The following is a 20,344-nucleotide window of genomic DNA, read 5'->3' on the forward strand; positions in this document are numbered from 1 at the left end:
GGAACCTGGAATCAATAAATAATCCTCCCCAAACACATTTTACCTAGTGATTCCATCTTCCTCCCTGGCAGTGAAACTAACTTCCATGGCGAGGTTCCTGCTTTGCAGTATGAGTAAGGCATTGCAATCCACTAACTGGACTATGTAGTCCTAAATAACAAAGAGCTGACTATGATTTCTACCTAAAATGTTTTAAGTGCTAAAAGTCTTTTGGGGTGTCTGTTTCTATTCTCTGGAAGTTCACAATATTCAATTCAGCTAACAAGGTGACAATTACCATTTATCTTAAATATAGTTAATCTTTGGATAAGCCAGAAAGTAAAACACCAGTATCCCAAATATATTCCCCAAGAGATAACCATATAAACATATTATATATATGAAGAATATTTTTTTTAATGTCAAACATTTACTATTATTTTTCTGGTCTTGAATCTTGGATATTTCAAAATTTTCCCATTTTTGTATGTTCCTTCTATCCTTAGGTCTTCCTAATTTCACACTACTCAAGGATTGGCTGTGTTTTATCAAAGAAACCAGCAGAACCCCGGATGTTCCATGGCATTTAGCTAAAAACTCAGAAGTAAAGAAATCTACTTATAAAGTATGCTATGTCATCTACTGGAAAAACTTAACTTCAGCCATATTACATTGCTGGCAATAACTGAGCTGAGAAAAAAGTGTTCTCCCTCTATAACGTAATAAAGTTTGTCAAAGTTTCCAAGAAACAAACTGTGACTTCAGCTTTTATTGCGTTCTGATCAGCGACTACAAAACCCCAGCCTCACAGATCGCTCTCCCCATAGAGCGCAGAGGAGAAGGCGGTGTAGTCCAGGGCTCCGGGCACGCTGCCTGGGCCTGAGTAGGCGGGCATCCTCTTGATGCAGTACTGGGCCTGGTCTGGGGGCAGCTCCCGGCGCAGCTCCTCTGCCAAGATGTACGGCTGGAAAACAATACACACGTGTTTGAAAAATCAATGGCAGGACACACTGGAACTTGAATGGTTTAAATTCTGACAGACTTCTTGCATTTGTTTAATTGTTAAAAAAAGGATTAACTGAATCACTCTGCTATACACCTGAAATTAACATGACATTGTTAATCAACTATATTCCAATATAAGATAAAGATTAAAAAAATAAAAGACTAAAGGTAGGGAGTCTAAGGGGCACAGTACCCGAAGCCAACCAAAGGCTTAGTTTTACTTGTAACTTGTCTTCTGGCCAGTGGGCAATTTAATATGCTTCATAGAGGCAAAGACAGCAATACTTCATCAACACTTCTCAAACTGAGCCATAATGTTAGTGAAGAATACTACGATGTAAATTTCATACAGAAAGATAAAGGGGAGGTTGGTTTATACCATACACTGATGAAAATATAGGAATATTTAATTTAAAATGATCAGTGTGGTTTTTAAAAAATATATGTGATATGTGCTTGCTTTCCTACACAATTTATTAAAAAACTAGAGGCATGTTGCCACTGTTGAAAAACTCCTTCTAAAGCAAAACTAAACTGACATTGAACAACGGAGTCTTTTTGTTTTTAATGGCAAATGTCCAAGAGAAAATAGGATAATTCTCATAAAAGAGACTGATAGATCAAGATAAATAAAGAGTACATTGTAATATATAGTAGGGTTTTGGGGGTGTTAGATAAGCCTTGGTTTATCATCTCCTACGTCAGTTGGACTTTCTCCCCGCAACCCCTATCCACACGATAAAGGATTCATTTTAAAACAAACATAATTATTTTAAAAATGGTTTATGTCGTCAGATAAGATCTTTTTAAGGTAATAAACATGGCCAAGCTGACGTGTTTTAGAATCCTAACTTCCTTTCCCTTTCAGCTAGAACGCAAGGCAATGGAATCATATCCCAAATTGAATTTATACATACTGAAATGTTTTAATATTGTCTTGGGAGATTTGAAAATTCTAAAAATTTGCAACTAAACTCCTACTTAATTTCTAGGTTACATGTAATGAAAAACTTGCCAATTTTTACAAAGAATGAATGGCTCTATTTAACTCTGCTCCAAGGGCTGGGCACAGTCAGCGTCATTGATCCTTGAGAGAAGGTTCTTGGTTTTCTAACATCTGAATGGCACTGCTTCATCTTTCAGAAATCTTATCTACCAATCCAGAATGTAAAGTAGGGTTGAACCAGAAAAACACACACACAAAAAACTACAAAATTCATACTGTTGGTTCCTTCTGTAAAACTCCCCATAAGGACCAAGCACAAATGCCAGGACAGAATGTCTGTGTTTAACCTGTTCTGAGTACACCACTGTTCTGCTTAAGTGCTTTCAGAATTCAGGGCAGATGTGGTATAAAATGCAGTAGTATCAAAATCATTATTATTTGCAACACTGTTTCCATTCTTATTGGAATAAAGCAGTAAACTGTCAGATAGGCAGAAGAAAATGGGCCGATGCAGACCTTGTCGGAAGCCAGGATCCGGAAGGATGCGATGACCTGCTCGGCAGTGTCGGTGTCAGCCGTCTCTCTGGTCATGAAGTCGATGAAGGACTGGAAGGTGACAGTGCCCTGCCCGTTGGGATCCACCAGGGTCATGATGCGGGCAAACTCAGCTTCACCCTGAGGCAAGGTTGCAAGGAGACATTGACTTCCACAGTGCACAGCTCCTCACTGTGCTGCTCTCCCGCTTTTACCTGTTGGCATGCAAGTCCCTTTTTGCTTGAAAGCTTAAATATCCCCTGCACTTCCCTTCCATTTTTGGAACAGATTCCCCTTATGGGCGACTTAAGTTTACTGCCATTGAAGGATTCTGAAGTGTAGCTACAGCACCAACCCAGAAGCTCCTGATGTCAGAATTCCTTTCTCTCTCTGATCCATGTTGCCTTGGGTTGTTGTTTAGTTGTAAGTCATGTCTGGCTCTTTTTGTCACCCCGTGGACTGCAGCCCACCAGGCTCCTCTGTCTATAGGATTCCCCAGGCAAGAATATTGGAGCGGGTTACCATATTCTTCTCCAGGGGATCTTCCTGACCAAGGGATCAAACCCACATTTCCCATCTCCTCCACTAGCGGCCAGATTCTTTACTGCTGAACCACCAGGGAAGCCCTGTTGCCTTGGGACTTAACATAATTATGGAAGAAGAATTCAGAGACTTAGGCCTTTTTTCAGGCTATAATTGAGAAGAATAATACTGCTCAAGAGAAGGCAGGTTAGAGGCGGGCTCTCACAGTGCTTATTTCAAAGGGGAGAAGCATCAAAGTAGTTCATGTTCAACATTACATATTAAGTCATTATTGACTGGGGGATTTTCACAGAAACTAATGCCTGTGGGACAGTGATTTTTCCTTTGACTGGCCAAAAATTAATACTGTTACTTCACTAACACTTTGCAGGTTATTACATTCAATAATTACACCTATAAAATCTCTCCAGCACAGTTTCACTTTCACTTTCCAGATCAGAATCAATCACTAAGATATTTTGTCATTTTGTTGGTCTAATTTTCACATCGTCTGAATCAGAACTATATTTGGAAGAACTATCATATTATGAGACACTAAAGTATATCTGTCACTTGGACAATCAGAGAAAGAATTTGCATAAAATGCATTGAAAAATTCTTCTTCACTCAAAATTTCACTATGCATCATTTTTGAAAATTGGTAATAAGCTTGTGTTTATAATATACACAAGTTGGGACAAGAAGCTAATGGGGCAAAATGTGAATGACAACAATAATCGTTAAGTTTTGCATAATGAACCCTTGATCAATTTTAAGCTCTAACAGCTTCGCATGATGATGTAAATTATTATCACTCTCATATCTCCAGTCAATAATGTTCAGGTAACAAAAGACATAGTAATATGTCTTTGGTCAGTAATGTGTTAACAGGTAACAGAGAAGTGAGGTTAATACAGGTACTCATAACCCACAGGGAAATGTAAGATTTCTTAGCTGATTTTAAACTTTTTAAAAAATAATTAATGTATTAATTTTTTGGCTGTGCTAGGTCTTCATTGCTGGTGGGCTTTTCTCTAGTTGCCAAGAGTGGGGGCTACTCTCTAGCTGCACAAGGGCTGCTCATGGTGGTGGCTTCTCCTGTTATGGAGCACGGGATCTAGGACGCACAGGCTTCAGTAGTTGTGGTGCATGAGCTCAGTTGCTCCAAGGCACGTGGGATCTTCCCGGATCAAGCATCAACCCCATGTCTCTGGCATTGGCAGGTGGATTCTTTACCACTGAGCTACCAGGGAAGCCCACTAAAAACTTTTTAACCTTCTAAAATACTAGAGGAAAAAGCACTTTAAAAATCACCAGGAAAAGCCATTGAAGTATCTACTTTCAATGGGCAAATTGTATGGTATGTAAGTTCTCTCTCAAATAATGCTGTTTAAAAACCATCAGGAAAGTTTATGTTATCTTCCTTCACAAGAAAAAAACCAGCTGACCAATGACTGAATGAAAATATATGTTCTGACTCCGGGAAGTTATTTTCATATGGTACCAGGCAAACCTTCAATGTTACCTTGGTAAATTAAACAATCCCACCCAAGTGGGTGGCCATAGTTTAAGGCAGCTGTCTTCTAAAATACAAACCTAAATAAGCTCAGTAGAATATCATAGTAATAAAATTTCAACTTCTGTCTTACCAAGTCATAACCCATGGAGATCAGGCAGGCTCTGAAATCCTCATGATCCATTAGACCATTCTTCCTCTTCCAACAAAAAGAAAGAAGAAAGAAGTTGAGTGTTAGAAGCAAAATAAATAACTCGACTTGACCAGGGAACAAAATCCAGCAAGAGAAGGGACACTGTGACATCTGCCAAAGAATTTTTAAAGGTCTGATTTACAGAAAGGACAGGCTCAACATAGGGACATTACATCACAAAATAATTTCTTAAAAAGGAAAAAGTAGGGAAGGAGGGTAAACAGCATTCGGAAATGGAGACCACACCGTCAAGAAAGCAGGAGGAATACCCAGTGCCACTGAAAATGACCACGTCAGAAGCTGCCCACTGCCACCCATCGATGACCAAACACAATGTAAGTGTTCTGAGAAAGCCTCACACTCTTAAGACCCCAGGCAGACCTCGCTTGTAAAATCCCCCCAAAGATGACAGCAGGACTAGGATTCATGCTACATTACCCTGCAGCCACTCTCAGGTCCGAGTCCCTCCAAGACACAGAATCCTTAACTTAAACTTCTATTAATTTGTTTACTGGGGGCGGGAAGGGAAAGCTGGTATGAAAGGAGTTCTTGTTAGGTGAATGTAAATTGTTCACTGAGACTGGGAAGCTGGGTTTTTTGTTTTTTAATTAATTTTTATTGGACTATAGTTGCTTTACTTAAACTTTTAAACTTGGCAGGTTCTGCATCGTCCTCCTTTGGACTTTTGTTGCAAAAGACAATCGTTACCCTGGATTCAAACAGATGTGGATTTTCCCTCTCTGAAGAGGCCCAAACAAGCGGAGCTGTCCTCCTACAAGCCCAGGTGATGTGTGCAGGAACAATGGTCAATTATTTCCCTCCATGGGAGGAAAATGACCCAACCTGAAGGAAGTCAGGTCAGTGTTATAGCATAGACAGTACAGCTGTGCTGAAGCCAAAATAACTTTAGTATCCATCTCTGTATGTAATACTTTATTTATGCCTCAGCTCCCTGATCAGAAGTCTACTTTCTGAACTCATTAACAGGCCTGAATATGGCTGGTCTAGTCCATAGGCATTTTAGGAACCATATGACTAATATTTGTAAATCATACACAGGGTCCTGAGCAAAAGAATGAAATATACTTTGTTAGGGATCTTTTAACAAATGGAATGTGGCCTTAGGAGTCACTGTTAACTAAATGATAAGCAAACTGGGCATTTTCTTGTGACGAACTGGTTTTACCCAACTATATTTAAATCAAAATATTAGATAATATTTTAAGAGTAGCACTAAACTTTTTATATGATCATCATTTTGTTGATACATTTTCCTCATAACATTTCATGAGCTGATTTTGTTCATTAAAAAAGAAAATTAAGTTTTATGGCAAAAGAGTAGGCTAATTTTCATCAGGTGCTTCACCTAAGTAGTTAATTAGGAAAAGTACATTAGAGCTTTGTATTTAAGTGCTTAGAAAATGACCTAAATCCTTCAACTATGTTCTGTTAAGGATACACTTTCACTTAGAATAAATCTTGCTTTGCTCCCAAATACAAAGGCATTTGTTACATGATCTGTATAAACGGGCCCACAAACCTAGACTTTGTCTGATGTCACCTTGAGCAACATGAGAACTTAGCACACTTCATTTCAGTGGCTCTTTTCCTCTGGCCTCAATAAATTTTAAGGACATGGCAACTTAAAAATAACAGCCTGAGTGCTGTTTCAAATATGTCTTTTGATGTCCCCAGCATTGCCTTTCAAATAACTAGGAGTGAGGTACCCTGTCAAAGTGGTTGAAGGAGGCTCTGAACTCATTCATCTGCTCCTGGGTGATGCCCTTCGCATCTCTCGTCAGGATCTGGGTCTCCACCTCGTTGATGGTTCTGGCGATAGTCGTCAGCAGCAGCTCCCAGCCCACACGGATGTGCTACCAAGGAAAACAGAAAATGATCAGCTCCAGATTCTCCCAGCAGGTCAGTCTTACCTGCTCATTTTCATAACAGGAGAGTCAACCCAAAGGGAGACAAGTAGGACTTCTATATACTTTTTTTAAAATTCTACTTTTCCACTCTTTTTCAAGATTCTGTAGTGGGAAATACTCAGAAGTGAGGAGCAGGGTTCTAACAGTGACAACTAGCACTTTGTAGAATAAAATGTACAGTGTACAGTCTTTCTGTCACTAACCAGGTAGCAGGATGGGACCTGGATTATATCCACTGGCTCCCAAAAGATCCAACTGGACCAAACTGGTAGAAATGGGAACAGTCCCATTCCTGGGAGTGCAGTGAATTCACTGTTGTGATAATAATGATGACAAAGTTGAGGACGATGTTGATAAATAACAACTACATAGCACTTGATCTGAGCTGCTCCGGTGGTGCTAGTGATAAAGAATCCACCTGCCAGTGTAGGAGATGCAAGAGACATGAGTTCAATTTCTGGGTCAGGAAGATCCCATGGAGGAGGAAACGGCAACCCACTCCAGTATTCTTGACTTGGAAATCCCAGGGACAGAGGAGCATGACAGGCTATGGTCCATGGGGTTGCAAAGAGTTGGACACGACTGAGCGACTGATCACCCACACACAGTGCTTGATCTAGTTCACAAAACTGTTTCACATAAAGCGACAGTGAAGGCTTAATGACCCCTCACTGTCAAACTTGTAGAACAAACAGGAACAGATAGAGACAAACGTGGGCAGAAAACCCCCGACTGGGTGAAATGGTCACGAGCAGGCACCAGGGCACCGCAGGCCTGTACCTCCATGGTATAATTAGTGTGCTTGTTGTCAAAGACCAGGGCCTCCTGGATGAGCTGATGGTCGCCTTCCAGCTTGTCGATGTTGTTCTTGTAGTTAATGATGTTGTGTTCATACTGCTTCAGCTGGTTCATCTGGTCCTCCAGGGCCCCCGTGATCTGGATGGAGCTCCGGGCAATCTCCTGGTGGAGGCAAGGGCAGGGGAGGAGGAAGGTGAGCCGGCCCAGAGTGACTCTGTGGGCGGCATCCTTCCTGGCTCTGCTTCTGATGCCAGCTACGCCAGCATTTTAGGCGGCAGCCAAAGTCCCTTATTTTTCAGATGAAGTAGGAAATAGGGCAGTACCCTAGTTCTAATCTATCTAGGGAATAGGAAAAGAAAAAAATCGGCCAAGATCCATGAAGAAAGGAGGCCTTTCAGCCTCTTCCAATGAAGACGGATGCTTGGAGCTGCCTCTTTTCGAGGAGACCGGGGGATGGTCTGCAGGAATGTGGCTGCCAGAGAGATTTCAGACCACTGGATGCTTCATGAGCAGTCAAAAGAATTTCCTAGATTTTTAGATGTTCTCCTCTTAAGAAAGAGGCTAACATTTTATCACCATAAGGGGGGATTCAAAGAAAAAAACAGTAGGTTAATAAATGTCTCTTGGCTGTTCTTGGTAATAAAATGAACCCAGAAATCAGTGTCATTCACAGATTATTTTTCCTTAAAGGTTCTGAAAATGCCAAGTATTTGTGACTCTTCACGCATCCTCCTTAGGGATGGATGGTTTAAAATCTAGGGCCTGCAGAGGCTGAAAATTGAGAAGGAGACCCATCAGCATTTTTAATGACAAGATGAATGGATGACAGCGAGAACAGTCTTGCCTGCCTTTGGTGGGTGTGCACCCTCCCCCAGCACCCCACCCTCACCCCAACCCCCCTAAACTGATGCACAGGCTGCAACAGCCCAGGGCCCACCCAGGGTAAGACCCAGGTGACTTGGACAGTGTTCTCACGGCACTGAGTGGAGAGCAGTGGTTGTGGCAGCTTGGGGACCGATTTGGAGGCCGTGACATGCTCTCTCTGAAGCACCAACCCACCTCCATCTTGTTCTGGATCCAGGGCCCGATGGCGTTGGCCTGTGCGGCAAACTGGCGCCGCAGACGCTCGTTGGCATGCTGGCGGGCCAGCTCCTCCTGCAGTGACTGGTCCCGGATGGGCACGAGCTGCTTCACCTGCCAGGATTTGAGGACAACAGGGGTTAGAGGCCAGCGGTGGTCCAGGAAGAGTGACCACGATAGGTGGTGGTGGGTGGAGGGCAGCGGTGGGAGCAGAGTGGGAGAGGAGGGGAGGAGGAGGGGGAGGAAGGGGCGTGTGCTCCCTACTTTAGGGACTAAAGGGGGAGCTCAGTCTAGCCTTGATTGCCACCCAGCGCCACCAGTGCCTGCCGAAAGCCTACGTCTGCACCGCTGACCATTTGTCCAGCTTGGGGTTCCCAGCCTGCAGCACTAACCTGGGTGGGGGGAAGGGAGGGTGCAGGGCTGGGTCCAGAGTGCAGAGGATTTGTGAACTTGAATGAACCAAACTGACATCCTTATTTCCCCCAGCTCCAGCAGAAAATGAGCATTTCCTTCGATTATGAATATGGACACCAACCCACTGTGACTTTATCACAACAGAAACCACATTCTTATGTACACTAGTTACTGCCTACCTCTCAAAATAGGATGGACACTCATCACCACTCACATTTACTAGACCTGCTATTAGATCTTGATTTAAAATGTGGTAGTATATTCCAACTTTAAAAATACATTTTTTGTCTTTTTTAACACTTATTTTTTATTGAAGTTGATTTATAATGTTGTGCTAATTTCAGGTGTACAGCAAAGTGATTCAGTTATACACATATATATTTTAATAACTATTTTTCAATGTATTTTATTTGCTTTGTAACCTTTAATGTTTTTTATGAATTTATACATATTTTTATCAGAAGGGATCCACGGGCTTCCCTGGACTACCAAAGGGATCTAAGACACAAAAAAGTTGGGAAGCCCTGCCAGGTTCATGAGCTCAACCCTGTATAATGCTGGCCCACCGGAAGGGATCCCACCTGGTCTACATTTTTTCCATTCCATTTGTACCCTGCGATTTACATTTTATGCTATGCCTGAGTTCTCTTTGAATCCACAGACAAAAGAGCTACTTCAGAAGCCTTTTTCTGTGTGTATTGGCAAAAAGACATTACTATTCAATGTCCCTTTCACAAAACTCCCTCTGGCAAATTTTGCTTTATAACTTAGTGATGGCAGAAAAGTTTGTCTCACTTTAAGGAAGGGAGGCTCAAGAAGGAGGGGACATATGTATACCTGTGACTGATTCATGTTGATATTTGTCAGAAAATAACAAAATTCTGTAAAGCAATTATCCTTCAATTAAAAAATAAATAAATTTTAAGAAAATAAATGACATATTTCCCTTCCCCCCCTCTCCCCCCGCCAAGGAAACTACTTAGCTCAACACTTTCCTTTTTACTCTGACTGTCAGAAGACCAGAGCTAATTTTAAGGTCAGAAACAAGAACTAACTGTCAGATTTAACACTCTCTTTCTCATCCCTGTTTCTTTTCCCCCTCTTTTGCATGGTTTATTAACTAAACAGTTGTTACGTGTGTTTTTATAGCAAGCCACCTCAAATCCACTTGGTGGACTTCTTCACTGAAGACTTAGCAGCCTACCAAGATAACCATGCTACAATTTAAACCATGAAAATAAATCTTTCTTAAGAATGAGATAAAAGGGTTCAAATGATCCCACTGGACTATAATTAAATCTGTACAGTTTCCCAGAATATAAGTGGCAGTAAATTAGCAAGGAGTTCTTTTGTTCCCCATATGTAGTTTCCTAAGTAATTTTCCCACATTTTAAATTCACACACACTTGGGACATGTCTAGCCCATATTCTTAAAAATCTTTGATGAAGCACCAGCAGAAAATGGGTTCCACCAAATTTTCAGCTGGGGTTTTAAAAATAGTTTTAGCATCATAACCTGTACTGAGTTTGCTAACACTGATAAGATTTTCCTTAAGGGCAATCATTTCTACTGTCTTACAGATCATAGAAACTGCTAAATGTATTTAGGTATTGAAGAGTGTAATATATTTCATCTGTGAAAAACAAGACAACAGGCCCAAAATAGAGTCGCTTATGCTAAATCCCACTCCACCAGACCCAGACTTAAATACAGTTTCCGCTCTCCCAGAAATGGAATCTTAAAAACCAGTCAACCAGGAATCACCTGATCAGTACTAGTGAGACCATCTGCCAGGTAGACCCCTAAAGGGAAGTAACTTTGCAATAACCAATCTTCTTTTTTTGGCCCTGTAACTTCCTTGTTCCTACTCTTTTCTGCCCATAAAAGTCTTTCATTTTGTACATGGAGCTCCCTTCTGTCTGCTAGATTGGATGCAGCCCAGTCGAACTGACTTCTGCTCAAAAAAAACTTAAAATTGCTACTATGCCTCAGTTTCTCTTTTAACACAGCTGTGAAATTTGGGGTGAAGGACACAACTCTGATGACCAGGGAGTCACTCTAACTTCCCCAGGGGCTCACCTCTTCTCTCCACCTCAGCTTGAGCACACCCGCCTCACCCACACCCTCCTCGCCCACCCCTGGACCCTCAGTTGCCCACCTTGTCCCACTTGGACCGGATCTCGTCCACGGTGACGGTGCTGTAGGGGTTGCTTGAGCTGATCCTGATGCTGTAGCTCTGGATCACCTTCTCCACCTCGTTCTGGATGGCCAAGATGGACTGCCGCTCGCCGTCGGCCTCGGGCAGCGTGGCCTTGAACTGCTCATGGGCAGTGATCAAGCTCTGAGCCAGAGACAAGCGGAGAAAACCTGACTTACCTCAGAGTGAATCTTACAGGTTTGCTCTTCCCTTCGGCACGCACATAAATAACTTTACAGCTGCAGGACTCTCCAGTGGATGACAAATTCTGAATGTCTCAGAAAAGCTATCTGGTACACACAAGTCAAGTTCATCGAAATGGGGGGAAAAAAAGACCTCCTGATGACTCACTGGTGTCTATTAATCCAAAAACTTTAAAAAATAATTGTTTTCTTCTTTTAAAAATCATAAGTCATTTAATCATGATGCTCAGCTATTGTTTAGGTCTTACTTGCCAGCAACATGCAGAACTTAGATTAGCTGCCCTTTCTAATGACCAGGGTTTATTTACCCTTAGCCCCTCAAAAGGAACCTGCCATTTGCTGCCTTTATACCTACAGACCACCAGGAAGTACATCCCTTTCCTGCAAAAGAAAAGGCCACAGAAACCAACTCATTCCCCCCAGGCTTTATAAAGCCTCCACGTAACAACCCTATCCTTGGACCCTAGCATGTGAGACAGCAGCTCTTTATGTGCAGTTGTGTGTAGATGTCATGGGGACCACCTTCCAGGGTGATGCTAATACTCAGGACAGATGCTGCAACCCGCCAGCACACCTTTCACTAAATTTGAAGAGACTGCTTCAAGCATCAAGTATGGCTTCCAAGGCACATTTTGATGTCTCACTTACTCCAGAAGCAATTTCAGATTGCCAACCTCTGCTTAAGAGTGCATGCAAGAAACACTGTCACAGCTTCTTTCAGAAGACAAAGGCCTTGTTCAAGGAAGTAATTTCATTCCCCTTACAACCAGGTACAAACCCTTCTAGAATGCTCCTTGGCAGGAATTCCTGTTCCTTGGTTGGGTTCAAATCCCCAGCTTCACTATTTCTTTTACATCTAGATTATTTTTGATGATCTATCTATTATCTATCAGAAAAAAAATCTGACAGTATTTTCTCTTTATATTACATTATACATCAAATGGTCTCTAAATAAATTGGGTCCTGGCTATTTGAGAGGAACTTAACCTCCTTAAGTCACTTTTAAGTCTTATTTGTAACTCTGATGCTCCAGAAGAGATCAAAAGCAGAACATTTCGGATTGTGGGAGGTGGAGGTGCTAATTTGTGTTTTTTTTTATGCTTTATGGTCTGGTGAAATTCTATAGATTTTAATGAACAGTAAATGCAAACATTGCAAAGTAGGTGACTTAGCAGCCAATAAACTCATAATTTGCTGTGACTAAGTCCAAGAGCATATATGTCTATTCTGCTCATATGATTTCACATTCTATTTTAAAGAACATACCCTTTTAGACCTATTTTCCTTTATTTGGCTGATGTTAATTTAGCTGTAGCAGAGCAGTATACACATTTTTAAGCTAAAGGTCAAAGGGTACATTGGGCTTTCTAGCCCTATATATGCGTGTGTGTTTTTGGCCTCGCTGCACAGCATGCAGAATCTTAGTTTCCTGACTAGGGAGCAAACCAAACCCCTGCTTCCTGAAGTGGAAGCTCAGAGTCTTAACCACTAGACTGCCAGGGATGTCCCAGCCACATTTTTCTTAATTAAAAAATGAGAGAAAACAGAAGAGAGAACTCTTTTGAAACTACAACTCATTTCTAGTAGTGGGAACGCAGAGGTGTGCTCAGTCACCTGGATCTCTTCAATGCTGTGGACAATGAACATGTCTTGTAGATCCTCCATGGCGCCTTCCATCCAGTTGTTAAAAGGAGCTGCTCTCTTCGCAAACTCCAGGTGAAGCTGATCGATGGTTTCCAGCAATTTCTCAGTTCTCTGAAGATGAAATAGAAGCCAGTGTTATCACAGACCAAATTATAGAAAGTTCTCGGAGCATCTAAAGATGCACTCCAGGGCAACAAACTATTATCTGACATTTCCTCCATCACAACCCTCTCATCGTTAGTATATGCATACATAAAGATTAACTGATGTCCAAATGATTAGGCTGAGCCCTGCAGGCCTCTGAAGTGCCTCTCAATCAGAGGTGGATTTAATTACATCCAGAGTCACAATGTTCCGAAAGTATTTAAAATACTCTACTACATGTTACTCTTGTATTTTTTTTGATTTTTGTTTATTTATCTATTTTTGGCTGTGCTGGGTCTTCGTTGCTGTGAGTTTGCTTTCTCCAGTTGTGGCAAGTGGGGGCTCCTCTCCGTGGTGGTTCTCAGGCGTCTCATTGTTGTGGCTTCTCTAATTGCAGGGCAGGGGCCTCAGTGCACAGGCTCAGTATCAATAGCTGTGGCACAGGCCTAGTTGCTCGGTGGCATGTGGGAACTTCCCAGGGACCTGGGATCAAACCCATGTCCCCTGCATTGGCAGGTGGATTCTTAACCACTAGACCCCCGGAAAAGTCCCCACATCCTACCTTTTGAAGGCTGAGAATCCACATAGAGTATGCAGTAAGGTGCTTTCAGCTAAAGCACACTTTAGAAGTTAGAGGACTTGGTTCTCTAACCATGCTGGTTCACAGAAAATTCACGGTATCGTCCTCATTTTATGATAACACTGTGCCTTTCCCGACAGTCACCTACCTAGCGGACAGGAGGAACTACAGTTTCATGTTCTTACATCCTCATTCAGGATTTAACTTGGAGAACCTCTCTGCCTTTCTGGGCATGTGAAAGCACAAGGCTTCAAGTCACAGAGAACGATACTATGCTCGTTTCCTATGGCAGAGAGGCTGGCAAGCAGGCAGGGAGGGAGGCATCTGGAATCTGAAACTCTTCCATAGTTGGAGTCATTTTTCCTCCTGTTCAAAAAATTTGAGCTTTCTCTGTCACATGCCCGGTCCTTCCTTTCTCTCAACATTTTTCTTTAAGTGAATATATTAATAGCTGGTTCACATCTAGGAAACCTGATATTACACATGTTAAAAGTTTCATCAGAGTCAGGGTGAAAAGACTCAGAAAATTGCTAACTGCTTCTTTCTTCATGTCGTCTGAGTCTTCCACGGTGAGAGAAGACTGCACGTGTGCGTGCTCAATCGCGTCAGTTGTGTCTGACTCTGCAACACCATGAACCACAGCCCATCAGGCTGCTCGGTCCATGGGATTCTCCCGGCAAGAACACTGGAATGGGTTGCCATGCCCTCCTCCAGAGGATCTTCCCGACCCAGGAATCAAACTCAAGTCTCCTGTATCTCCTGCATTGCAGGCAGATTCTTTACCACTGAACCACGGGTGAAATCTTGAGAGATGATTAGGTTCAGCTAAAAACCAGCCACTTACTTCTGTTTCTCCAAGTCTTATACTTGAATAAGGCCAGATTCATCCTGACTCTGTTTCACATCCATTTTTACTTACCTCAACATGTGTTGCCATCTTCCCTTTGAACGTCTCAGCTTCCATTCTTCCTTATTTCCTGACTCAGTCTCAGCTCAATTTACTCTTAGATAAGGACGCTGGGAAATTCACTGCCATTATTATTTCACAAAAATGAGTTTATACCATTATCTCATTACTACTAGATTTTTGTATTTTTAATTCAAAAGGGCGTGTCATTGCCATACAGATAAATGACAACAAAACTACCAACTTTCCGTTTTCCTTGTTCTCCTGCTTTTCATGTTCTCTGTAGAAGCTCTGTTCACTACACATGCTTTTTTTTTTTTTTAATATATTTATTTTATTTGGCTGTGCTCTGTCTAAGTTGTGGTACACAGGATCTTTAGTTGCGACATGTGGGATCTAGTTCCCTGACCAGGGATCGAACCTGGGACCCCTGCATTGGGAGCATAGCATCTTAGCCACTGGGGCAGCAGGGAAGTCCACAGACAATCTATTTTGGTTTATACACATCATGCCACAGAAAAACAAAATGAATAACAGTGAGTTAGTAAAGGAACCTCTATTAGGAGGTGTCATGCCAATAGGTGGCCTGGAGACTCACCTCCAGGGCCTCTCTCCTCTTCTGAGTAAGCGTTCCCAGCCGGTCCCACTGGTCACAGATTTTCTGGCAGCGATCATTAACATTCACAGCATCGTGATAGTCCAGTTCACTATTAGAAGGGAAAATGAAGAATAACTTTCCCAGATGACATGAAGAAAAGTGGACACAGGCTCAAAATAAATAGGTAGTAATTAAAAAAAAAAGACGTAATGGATAGTGAGCAGGGTATTTCAGGGTTTTGTTCAGCATTGCAAACATGATCGCTATTCTCTGACAGATCACAGGAAGAATTAGGAAAATTCTTGCTGGTCAACAGATTTCTAAACAGAGAGAAAGCTGTCCTCTTGACACCTCAGGTTAACTTTATTCTGCCTTCATTTTCTTGGCCGGGCCCCCGGAGTGCATTATTTTTAAGTGGTGATGTACCTGTAAATGAAGCCAAGAATCTGACCCGAGGACAGTCCCGGGGGCCGTGCTGAAGCCACGGTGACGGGAACATCAAATGAGTCATGGGGGAGGGCGAGAGAGGGGGATCAGCTTGCACCCCATTGTGTCCTTGGCGCCTGCAAAGGGCAGCAGGCTGGACAGAGCACCACGTCCTGGGGGGACGGCGGGGGTGGGGGTGCTGGGACTCTGAGCCCAGCAGAACCAAGCCCTCCCTCTCCGACAAGGACTCACTCGCCTGTGTCACTCGAGTGACTGCAGGGACAGCCAGACTTCTCCCTCAACGGTCCCCACTCCTCACCAGCCCTGCCGTACATCCCAACGGGATCTTTGTGAGGTGAGATACCCTGAATTCACCACTCAAGCAAATTATTGACCAGAAAGTAAACCTCGTGTCTCTGGGGATAGAAAGTTTAAATCCTGGACAAAATTTAATTACCCTTTTAGTTAGGATGAAAGCAAGACTCAGGAAGGTTTACAGACATCTTCAGGAGACTTCTCCTTTCAAAACGGTCCAAAGTGAGGCTTTTAGGAAACTCCCTCCTATCCGACCAAATCCACTTCCCTGAAGCTTATTCCTTCTTTCAACTCTAAATTAAGGCAATGGCTTTTTGTTACCTTGCTTTTTATTCTCTTAAACAATATTAACTTGTCTTTATTGAATGCCGCTGTTTTTGAATAAAGGAGATGCATGTGTTGTGATGTAAGTGTGCTTTCTGTGGGTAAGAAGCTCCCAATCATCTAAAGAATCCAGTTCTTAAGAGCAGCTTTGTACACACGTACACACACACACACACACACCCCACTAGCTGGGGTGGACTGAGATTCTGTGATTATTACAACCAGAAAATCAAAACCAATAAAAACATGCCAGCAATGCGCACAGCCTTGAATATAAAGTGAAAAGGATATGCCTCTTCAAATGCAACTATTAAAGAGCAGAAAGATTTCAGAACTAAAAACCCAGGAACCTTCTACTGATCCACAGTGGAGGCATCGATCTCAGCTTTCTGTGATTATCATCAGGGTGAACATTTATCCCTCTTTCTAATTCATATATACTAGCTCTACACATGCCTAGTTTCAAGGACTTAGGGTGCGCATAGCTGTGCAGGGTATTTTCTTTTCTTTTGCACTTTGAGGACTGCATAAACATTCATTATTTTAGAAAAGGTAAAAAGGAAAGGGAGACTAATAATAGTAAGATGAACACAGGTTTAGATTCTGTGGTTCCTCTCTTGACTGAGTAAAGAAATACACATTGGGGATACCAGGAATAATAATAACATAAAATTGTTACTTAATTTTTATGAGCAATACTTGAAACCATCCCAAATCATTTATGGGGAACTATCATAGAACATTAAGTTGCTTGTGTTTCTCTCCCTTGTAACAAACAGCCAGATGGCCAACATTCAAGAAGCATAAGAAATAAGACAATGGTAAAGCCACAAATACAGTAAAAACCTGGATATGAAGGCCACAAATATTTAAGAATATATTTGGGCAAGGCTGAATAAGAAGATACTCTTAAAAGAGGCCATCTCTGTTAATTAAGGAATTCACTCCAGTCAAAAGGGAGGAACATGGGCGTCTTAAAATGTAACATTATCATAAGAAACATTTACTATTGGTTGTTTAAAGTTATCATTATGTGACAGGCTCTCAAAATTTTACAGATCTATCAGTGGTGATAATGAGGGATAGAGAAGTAGGGAATGGAATTCTGTATTTATGAGAAGAAGCAAGGACCTTAAAAAAAAAAAAAAGGCTTAGGAACAACAGAGCAGCCCCTCTCTGGAAGGATGGCCACAGCCAGAGGCAGCGTCTGCACCAGTGGGACCTACAACACCTACTGGGGCTTAAACTACCCTGGCCTCAACCTCATGCTAGCTCCTCCCATAAAATAAAGAGCATGAAAATGAAATGACACTTATTTGATGACAAAGGAAAGTGGAGCCTTAATATCTCTTCCTTTGGAGGTGTCTCGGTCTTTGGTTTCTGGAGGGAGGCAATATGGGGTCATCTCGTGCACCCAGGCCTGGGTGAGGCCCCCTTTGCAAGTCATGCTCCCATCCTGAGTGCTTATTTCTCAACCTGTGTTGGGCGTGGGGGTGCTGCTGGATGGATGGACACAGGGACACTACCAAAACCAAAGGACCAGAGCAAAAGTCAGGGTAAATCTTTAAGGGGGGGGAAAAAAGGACCTGGAATATTACTCAGCCATTAAAAAGAATGAAATAATGCCATTTTCAGCAACATGGCTGGACCTAGAGATTATCATACTGAGTGAAGTAAGTCAGACAGAGAACTAGCAATATCCTATAACATCCCTTATAGAGGGAATCTAAAAAGAAACGACATAAATGAACTTACTTACAAAACAGAAACAGATTCACAGATTTAGAGAATGAACTTATGGTGGCCAGGTGGGGGAAGGATGGTGGGAAGGGACGGTTAAAAGTTTGGGATGGACATGTACACACTACTATATTTAAAATGGATAACCAACAAAGACCTACTATGTAGCACAGGGAACTTGGTTCAATGTTATGTGGCAACCTGGATGGGAGGGGAGTCTGGGGGAAAATGGATACATGTGTATGTATGGCTGAGTTTCTTTGCTGTTCACCTGAAATTACCACAACACTGTTAACCGGCTATCTGAGAGTGAAAGTCTTGTCGCTCAGTCGTGTCCGACTCTTTGAGAACCCATGGACTGTAGCCCCCAGGCTCCTCTGTCCATGGAATTCTTCAGGCCAAAAATACTGGAGTAGGTAGCCATTCCCTTCTCCAGGGGATCTTCCTGATCCAGGGATCTCCTGCATTGCAGGCAGATTCTTTACTGTCTGAGCCACCAGCGAAGCCCTGATACCCCAATATAAAATATAAAGTTTGGGGGAGGGAACCCAATATAAAATAAAAAGCTTAGGAAAAAAGAAAAGAAACAACAACAACAAAAAAAAACACAGGACCAATCCCATCACAGCATCCTCTGGCTTGGATCGACATTTTAGGACAGGACAGGAAAGGCGGGCCCCCACGACCCCCTCCCTAGGAATGCCTGGGGAAGCTCTCAGCGGGGTCCTTGCTTGGACCCAGGGCTCAATGTCAGCGGCAGCGCCCGCAGGCAGCACGTACTTGAGCTCCTGGGCAATGGCGGCAATCTGCTCCACGCGGTCCTGGTGCGCGGCCAGGTCGCTCTCGAAGGCCTCATGCTTCCGCAGCAGAGCCCGGACTTCTGTCAGGGTTGCCGACTCGTAATCCTTCTGCAGCAAGATCTGCTCTTTGCCTGCAATGGTTGCAGCAAGGGAGTGTGAGGGTTTTGGCCTCTTTGCAAAGTCCTGGGTCATTTCAGAGAACCAAGAGGAGGGAGAAAGAAGGACAGCCCTGAAGAGGCAGAGATAATATATCAGCTAGAATTCAGGCTGTCACTCTAAGGAGGCCTTGAGCCCCTGTGTATTCTGGAAGGGTGGAAAACACACTGCGTGCCTGCTAAGTCACTTCAGTCATGTCCGACTCTGTGACTCTAGGGACTGTAGCCTGAAGCCTTCTCTGGCCATGGGATTCTCCAGGAACGAGTACTGGAGTGGGTTGCTGTGCCCTCTCCCAGGGGATCTTCCCAACCCAGGGATAGAACCTCCATCTCTCTTTTTTTTTTTTTTAAGAACCTCCATCTCTTAAGTCTCCTGCACTGCCAGGTGAGTTCGTTACCATTAATGCCACCTGGGAAGCCCAGAAAGCATGCTGAGCACAATCTAAATAACAAGTCTGCGTTATTCCTAAAGAAGTATCTGACTTTCCCGTGTGATGCTCAGTTAATCTAGTAATTACTAGCCCATGAAAATTATCTGGGATTATTAGATAAAACACTTGTACTCTTATTTGTCTGCCCATGGGTTCAACCATTAGCCCAATTCTGCCTCTTTGAAAACTTTATTTTTTAATGAGATTAAATGCAGCCTGTAATTTTTTTCTATAACTGTAGAAAAATGTCTCTCCGAAACTGTTTCCCGACAAATATTTCTTAAGTCAAGCAACTTCTGTGGTTATAACTGGACCCATTTTTATTCCCTGGTTGATGACCTTCAAGAATTTAATTCCAGAAAGCAAGACATGGAAAGCAAATGTTCACATATCGAATGATGACAACATAGCACTGTGTGCCAAATGACAACTGAACTCACTAAATCTTCATAAAGACCCTGTGAAGGAGGGACGGCTGTTACCCCACTTTGCAGGCGACACTGAGGCCCTGAGAGGTGAGAAGCACGCAGGGTGCACACGCAGCTGGGAGGCGTCAGTGCTGGGACGCCAACCTGCCTGGCTGCACGTCTGTGTGACCGTCTCCTGGCCGCACGTCTGTGTGACCGTCTTGCTGTGCAACATGGACAGTCAAGCAGTAGGACAGCAAAAGGAACCCACAGGATGAGGGAAACCTCCTGTCCTTTCTCAAAATAGATGATCAAGTCATGAGGGGATGTTCTGCTACCTCAGCAAAGAGCAGAGAGTCAAAACAATACCACAACCACAGCATCACAGCCTTGCACACAGGTATGCCTGCGAGGCCTGAAAGGAGCAGATGACTCTAAGTGAAACAAGAGCACTGGGAAGACAGAAAACCATTCCTGTGTTCTTTCCTTGCAAGCAGATTTTCTAAGTGGGAAATTCTGTTGCTTTTGTAGCATTTAATAGAACTTCTATCTGCAGA

At 42.8% G+C, this 20,344-nt stretch overlaps 1 protein-coding gene across 1 annotated transcript in view; it reads right to left on the reverse strand.

The window, feature by feature from the left end:
- Positions 1-717: 717 nt before the first annotated feature.
- The window catches only part of ACTN2 (actinin alpha 2), a 77,881-nt gene continuing 58,254 nt past the window's right edge, over positions 718-20,344 (reverse strand). Inside the window, exons 12-21 of the mRNA XM_043477019.1 lie at positions 18,775-18,925; positions 15,190-15,298; positions 12,931-13,071; positions 11,075-11,257; positions 8,481-8,615; positions 7,404-7,583; positions 6,423-6,569; positions 4,636-4,701; positions 2,447-2,605; positions 718-943 (exon numbers count right to left, since the gene is read on the reverse strand). Of these exons, the coding sequence (XP_043332954.1) occupies positions 785-943; positions 2,447-2,605; positions 4,636-4,701; positions 6,423-6,569; positions 7,404-7,583; positions 8,481-8,615; positions 11,075-11,257; positions 12,931-13,071; positions 15,190-15,298; positions 18,775-18,925 (1,430 nt within the window). The 3' untranslated portion in view covers positions 718-784. The remainder of the gene's footprint in view (positions 944-2,446; positions 2,606-4,635; positions 4,702-6,422; positions 6,570-7,403; positions 7,584-8,480; positions 8,616-11,074; positions 11,258-12,930; positions 13,072-15,189; positions 15,299-18,774; positions 18,926-20,344) is intronic.

The sequence above is a fragment of the Cervus canadensis genome, chromosome 8 (genome assembly GCF_019320065.1).
Source record: "Cervus canadensis isolate Bull #8, Minnesota chromosome 8, ASM1932006v1, whole genome shotgun sequence".
NCBI lineage: Eukaryota > Metazoa > Chordata > Mammalia > Artiodactyla > Cervidae > Cervus > Cervus canadensis.